The sequence below is a fragment of the Erigeron canadensis genome, chromosome 3 (genome assembly GCF_010389155.1).
Source record: "Erigeron canadensis isolate Cc75 chromosome 3, C_canadensis_v1, whole genome shotgun sequence".
Classification (NCBI taxonomy): domain Eukaryota; kingdom Viridiplantae; phylum Streptophyta; class Magnoliopsida; order Asterales; family Asteraceae; genus Erigeron; species Erigeron canadensis.
The window spans coordinates 3,452,244-3,459,814 of record NC_057763.1 but is presented as its reverse complement, the minus strand read 5'-3'; the positions used below and the strand labels follow the sequence as shown (position 1 = coordinate 3,459,814).

General features: G+C 31.2%; 1 protein-coding gene across 1 annotated transcript; it reads right to left on the bottom strand.

The window, feature by feature from the left end:
• Nucleotides 1-1,740: 1,740 nt before the first annotated feature.
• LOC122594462 lies at nt 1,741-5,573 on the bottom strand. The gene is made up of 8 exons (XM_043766914.1): nt 5,508-5,573; nt 4,514-4,942; nt 4,306-4,378; nt 3,962-4,102; nt 2,509-2,872; nt 2,292-2,361; nt 2,130-2,194; nt 1,741-2,038 (listed from the first exon to the last, which is right to left on the bottom strand). The coding sequence occupies exons 2-5, from the start codon at nt 4,928-4,930 to the stop codon at nt 2,721-2,723; spliced, it is 783 nt and encodes a 260-aa protein (XP_043622849.1). The 5' UTR covers nt 4,931-4,942; nt 5,508-5,573; the 3' UTR covers nt 1,741-2,038; nt 2,130-2,194; nt 2,292-2,361; nt 2,509-2,720.
• Between the last annotated feature and the right edge of the window lie 1,998 nt (nt 5,574-7,571).

Below are 7,571 nucleotides of genomic sequence, written 5' to 3'. Positions count from 1 at the left end.
TAGCTAAATATATAAATGAAAAGTCTGATATAATATAATTTAAATTTATTAAATAAATGTTAATTAAATAAAATAAAATGACTAATGTTATGTTTTCTTAACAATAGATTTGAAATAGCTTAACATAAAATTGTGATTTTTTTTATTTCTCTAATAAACTACTATAAACAGAGAGTTGATGGTTTTCATTTCTCTAAAATAAATTGTGTAACATATTGTCATTTTATATACTTTTGTCTATGACAGTTATCGTATACATTTTAATAAATATGTGTTATATACTTATATTTACGAACGGGCCAAAATGGTTTTTGTGAAGGACAAATGTAAAAGTTGTTTATTTTACTTATCGATTCCATGTCTGAAATATTTTTTTAAAATAATGAGTCTTGACTCGAGAATATAGAAAATGGGCCCCTAATGATTTTGTTAACGTCGGATTTAGTCAAATTATAGAAAGATATTTAGACTCAATACTAATGAGTTGCCTATGGTGAATTCTAACTCGGCTATTCAAGAAAAAATGTTTCTCGGAGTATTTATGATATATATATATATATATTTTATTTTGATTGATTAAGATCACAAATTTTATTTTATTTTTATTTTTTGGTGGAAGGGGTAAAGGAGGAGGAGGGGGGTTGAACTTGGAAAAGAAAATTGATCAACCAGGAGGCAATTATCAGGTAAAGAAGTAAGTGGTTTAGCTTTTGGGGGTCTCGACACTTTTAATTTAGTATTGATGTAAAAATGGATATGACATGTGATTCAAAATTTAGATGTCATTAGGATTAAAATCATCAATGTGATCCATGGTATTGAATCTGCATTCCTGTGTAAAACAAATAGCAATAGTATTTAGGCAAATATATGTTCCTTATTCTCTTAGGCATACCCCACTAGGAATGAAAATAAAACAAGTTTCTAGAATGATCATTGGTTTATGATGACAATTTTGCATCTCGGTAAAGGTTGTATGCCCTGTGACGGTCTAAAGAATGTGTCATGTGTGACATTTTTGATGATATGACATGGAAATCCGAATGACTTTGAGAAATTTGTGGTAACATGGATGAGCAATAACGTTTGACAATGGATAATTTATTAGATTAGTAAGACTCTGGTAGAACTTAAAAATAGCCTCTCTACCTTTGGTAGGATTAAGGTTGTTCAATTATCAATGTCAAAATAACAAATATTAATAAAGTAAAATTAAACATTAAAATTTGTTAGGAGTTACTTAAAAAAATTGTATTTTTTTATATAAATAGAAAAATATATTTACTCGCGTATTACGCGGGAAAATAATCTAGTTAAAGATATAATGTACAGGCAAATGTATGTTGAAATTTCTCTAATTAAATCAAAAAGTTTCTAAATTTTAAGATGTTGATATGCACTAAGATGGAAATACAAATAAATGACAAGTTAAAAAACGTATAGAAAACTGATACATGACGCGACAGTTTTATGAGTATTGGGGATTTGGTGATGCTATGAATTTCACAGATGTTATAATATATTAAGCCCATAGTTGAATCCATCATAATTCATAAAATTTATTTACTTTTAAATTTATTTATTATGTTTCATATTTATTATGTTTTATTTCTCTATTCTTTTATTATGAGTATTATTTTTTTAAACAGCGAGTTAGTAGCTAGTTAGCATTCAAGATACCACGACGACATTCAATTGAGTAGTATCCAATTTTTATTTTTAATATAAAAATTTCCCCCTCAAAAAATGTAATCATGTATACAAAAAACATGCTTTCAAAAATAGAACCTGACCACCACCTTCTTGTTAGCAAAAAAATTACATTCACCTTTGTTGCTACCACAGTTTTAGCTGGGTTTGGATGGTTCCACAAACAACTTACGCTATATATACACAGTGGTTTACAAAAGATCCAAGATCCATAACCACGAACAATTAAGGTTGGTTGGAAATGACAGGAAGCACATTCTAGAGAGAAAAGCCAGGTAGCCGGCTGCATTTAAGATTTCACCGTCTCCAAAGATTAGTCAAAGAGATACTGCAAGTAAGAGAGGCAGACATAAGAAACCTAATCCTGGTATTATAATCAATTTTGTAGAAGTATATAACAGTTTCCAATAGAGTAGTACCTCAATATCATTATAATCATTCTTCACTACACCCTCATTATCTTCATGTCTCAAGGGCGAAGAAACTGCAAACGTGTTAGTCAGATATAAGTTTACAACATGCTAACAGAATAATGTTCTGGATACACATAATTCAAAGAATGAAAAACATCGAGGCTATACACTCTGTGGTGAGGTCCGATTTCTCCTCTGAATCAGAGTTTAGTCTTGAATGTACCATCATAGCTAAAATCTGCAGTGTTAGTTAAATCATATCAAAAATAAATGTACACTTCGAGAATTTAATTAAGATTCTGATGTGAGGATGTTCATGACAACTTTATGCATGAAATAAAGTAACTAAAAAAAATCTTTATAAATTAAAATCCAAACTCTTAACCTGGAAATACTCGAGATGGGGATAGAGATAGCTGCCAGGTAAAAAATTTCCCTCTGATTTCAACTTATCAACGTAGACTTTAAACTGCGTACACTTATTATCGATTTTTGCAAGCTCCTCGTCAAGGTTTTTTTCATAGCCATCGATAACTTGATACAATTCGTCCAGTTTGTCACACCACTCCCTCTTTTCGACCTCAAACATGAGCCGAGTCACAGCTTGGAAGGCAAGTATGAATTACGGACGACCTTCCTGATTAGTTCTCTTTGCTCCCAGTTTTTGCGGGCGAATTCATTCATGCACTGCACATAACCATCGTACTGTCTTGTTTTTCCCATAAGATAATCCATTGCTTTGGAAGATTCTATCAAGAAAACTACATTAGTCAATGTTATACTTGGTGTAAAAGGCCAGGTAGGAGTTCAGCTTAGAGATCTATAAAAAAGAAAAATAATAATTCAAACTTCATGACATCTTAAGGTTAAATTTATAAAAAACTTGGTGGATATAGCAGAATTAATTAAAAACAAAATGCCAAGCCAGATGATGCTGGAAGAAGAAACTCGATTCTTAGATGACACATAAACAGAAATGTTTAATTGGCTTGTCTCTTGCTAAGTAGTGTGGCCTATGAATGCATAACTTGCAGACGTCTTTTATGCACCACTACTGAGTCTTCACTTTATATATATAGTCAGCATATTTGTCAAAGGCGTGACTAGGCGCAAAGGGCAGGCGAGGCCCATCCTTAACGCCTATAACCCTAGCCCAAGGCCCACTAACTGTTTGAACCCCAGTTTACAATAATCAATATATATAAACCCTTTGTTCCAGAGAAAAAATATCACGTATATTATGGGGATATCAGAACAGAATCTTTGTTCAAAAATTCACTCAGTATATATCAATATCATCATTTTATCAGACTATTCTTTCAACTAAAAGGTGTGGTTTCTTCTATTTATATATTATTAAGACTCATCTCCACTATAATATACCCTCTTTAGCTGAAACTTTCTTCATTATCATTTGTTAGAGAGACTGAAATTTTATATACTCTTCTGTGTTTTTTTTTCCTCGGGCCCGCCCTCTCGCCTAAGCCCCATTTGGGGTCATTGCGCTTCAAGTTTGCTTTCACCTTTGACAACTATGGTAGTCAGCGTTTTACATATTTCCCAGGTTAAACAGACATAAAAGGATTTGCCCTCGCCAAAAGTCTACTGTCCACAGCATAATGGGATAAAAATAATGTGCATGGAATACAAAAAAGGTGTGCAGTCAAAGTAGGTTCAAATGCAAACACGTTTCCAGAATATGACATGTAAAAACATTACCATCATTGCATCTAAGTAGTAAAAACATATAACACGCATTCAATAATGAACAGCATCAAAATACAACAACAATGAGCCATAAAAAAACAATGAACACAAAAGGGGCACATAAATATTACCAGACTTGCTACGATCCATCAAAAGGAATTCATTTCCAGCAAACATATTACTGGGATGAATCTCCAGCGTTTTGCAGCTCTCAGTACCATATTCACTATCCACAAACGGGCACTTCCTTTTCTTGTTAGTTATCTCAGGAACTGGATAAAAAAAATAGATAATATTTAAAATATATAATAAGATGAGCAACTAGGAACGAATTTTGGATCATGGACAATAAACGTAGACTAAAACATGATACATGCATATATAGATATATATTTATGAATTTATCTATCGCTCAGGGTTTTAATATGATTGAATAGCAAGTAAACGAAAGCATGAACTAATATAAAGGCTATACTTTTAGTGATGACGTCCGTATTCTCGTTCTGCACAACAGTGCACACGCTTGTCGATTCAAATAAAGCTTCAATCTGCAGAGCATCAAAGGTTCTGTGAAAGTCAGTTAAGATTAAATAGATCATAAACTGAAAGTTCATATGTTTTTGACAACTTTACACATAATATAATAGAGAGTAGAAAGTTTAATTGAACTCCTAATTGTTAACCTTAAAATTATCATAGCCCAGAAACGCATAGCTGTCATCAATAGATTTTGTGCCTAGACGTTCTGCGTCTTCTTTAAAAGCCTCAAAGTAGCTTTTAAACAGTGTAACCTCATCAGCAGTTTCGGAAAGCTCATAGTAAAACTTTGATCTGAATTGCTTGAGCAAGAGAGACAAATTGTCCTGGCTGTTGCACCACTGCCTCATTTCAACCAATGACAAGATATCACCCAACGCACCCATGGCAATACCGCATCCAAGGATAGCCACCGTGAGTATATGATGTTGTTCCGCGGTGAGATGTTCCATGTCAAAAATTTTACACATTAATTTTTCATAATTATGGTACCAAATTGTTTCTTTCACAAGCATTTTCATAGCTTTTTCCTCGTGCTCGTAAAACATTATTCCTCCAAACATGATTTTGAGAAACTGAAATTTACAGAGAGACACCGGATACATGTTAGGGTTTTCAAAATAACAAAAAAAACTTATATTATAATTTTTCAGGTTCAGAAAACTCAAATTCATATTTGAAACATTCTGAACACTCGAATACATCACACAACATAAAATGAGTATGCACAAACTTTATGCAAATCGATTAAAAATATGAAACAAGAATATCACAAAATTCAGATATAGATACACATATAGATCATATGTAATATAAATTATGGAGGAATTAGATTAATTTCCTTGAAAGAGGACGAAAAGGAAAAACCCTAATTCTGCAGACATAAAAGATGGATTTGAGGATTAAGAAAATAAATAATTTTTAAAACGAAAGTAAATCATCAGAAACAGATTTTTAAAAAATTAACAAACAATAACTACAATCAGAAAACAAATTCATACATATAGTCATATAGATATAGATATATATACAATAAAAGAAAAAAAAAACAATCAAATATATCTATCTATGTCGCTATCAGAGATCGATGAAATAATAGGAGATCGGATTAAATAATAAGTGAAAAGAAGAGGATTTTACCGGAAAAGATAACAAGAATTAGATGCGACGAATTGAAGCTCTCTTTGGCGCTATATTTAAATATGTGTGTTTTTTTTTTAAATAGGGTTCAAGTTTTGGTCTTTCCCAAGACAGCAACCTCACTTCTTTCTCGTACGTCACATCAAACAATACTAGCTATATTTTAAAAGGCCCTCGGCTAATTCAACCATACTATTTGCAGCAATTGTCGTTGCAAATAGTGGTGTTTTGTCCATATCCAACTATTTACAGTGATTACTGACAGGGGCCGCTATTACTTTGTCAAATTTGCCATTACACACAGGGGGCTCATACTATTTGCAGCGACTATCGCTGCAAATTCTAGTGTTGAGATACCAAAAAACAATGGTAGAGATACGGCTGCGTTTTAAAAACTATTTATCAAAATGGTGTAATTATGTTTCTACGTTCATTTCTTTTTGTCTTCTTTATCATTTACACACCTCAATATTTTTTAGGAAAAAAATTACTTTTTTTTATACATCCAACTCATTACTCAACAATTTGATTCTTTATCTACTTATAGAGTCACAATCTCACAAATCTTGGTAACAACTTTCAATTGGTTTCAGACCGTGTACATTTCCGGTTGTAAAATGGACCCGAATAAACTCACTTTTGTTGGTAAAAATTAGTTTGCGGGTTGTATCCCATTCAAAATCAATGCAGAAAATGTTAATTAGGTTGAGTAAAAATTTGCTCAGTGGCTCTTTTTATATATAATTATAACTTATAAAAAAGTATATATATCTATTCCTTATAAAGCTATATCGAAAACTTAAATCTATAAATAAAATGTAAAAAAAATATAGTTAATAAAAAAAAATTGTTCTATTGATTTTTTTTATGACTCTCTCCGCCAAAACTAAAAGTAAATATATAAATAAATAAATCTCAAAAGATTGTATTTTATCCTTTCGTGCACAACCGACGTCGGAAGAAAAAGGAACAACAAAAGTTGTTTGTGCTTCTTATGTTCTTACTTTAATTTAACAGTGAGTAACAAAGCTATTGTTTCCACTTATACACAAACAAAAAAAAGTCAGGAGTTTGTCTTTCCGTGATTCATTTGGCAATCTCCGGTATTTGTTAGACATATTTGTATGGTAAATTGTGAGTTGGATGTATTAAGTTGGGTGAATGATAAAGATAATAGAATGAAAAGAATCTAAAACGAATACACCATTTTGGTAAATAGTTTTTAAAGTATACCATTTTGGTAAATAAAATTTTCAAATACACTATTTTGGTTAAAAACTCCTCTTTTGGTAAATGATTTATGGAGGAGAGAAAAAAAAAATGATTGGTTGAGATTTTAGAAGAAAGAAATAGTATTATAGTTATTTTAGGTAAATATAAAATTGATAGGGAACATTTTGGTAATGTAAATGTTGAAATTTAAAATTTAGACAAGGACTTTTTGCTTTATAATATAGTATAGATATAGATAGTATAGATAATCACTGTGTCTATTATAACAAGCATCATATTATTTCAATAGTAATCTGATTTTTGAAGTTCAATGTCTTAAGAGTATACTTTGGGGCATCTTTTGACCCATATAAACTATCTGACCCATTTTTCTCCAAGCTATTGTTTAATATCATACATGTTTAAATTTTCATATAAGAAACATAGCCCATTTTAACCCATTCATAAGTAGTTGGGTCAAATTTGTCTAATGTTTTTTATCCTATCTGAATATTGTCATGTGATTATCACTTACCTGATTTGTCATTGTGTCATGGAACTTTAGATGAAACATAAATACCGTCCTAAAGATTTTCAGGTTTCACGAACTTTTATTAACAGATTGATTGATTAAAGATAGATGATGATTAATTAATGATGAAATGTTACGTAGATAAAAGGGTGGAGCTAATAAATGGTTTGGTTTTTAAATGGAGCCGCTTGATGTAGTCTGGGTCGGCCTTAACTATTTGGATGGTGGATTAATATATAAGATGTCAACATTTTGTACACTTACTGAAAAGGACTTGAAGCCATTATGCTTATTATTTGCAACATTGATGATCCTAAGAC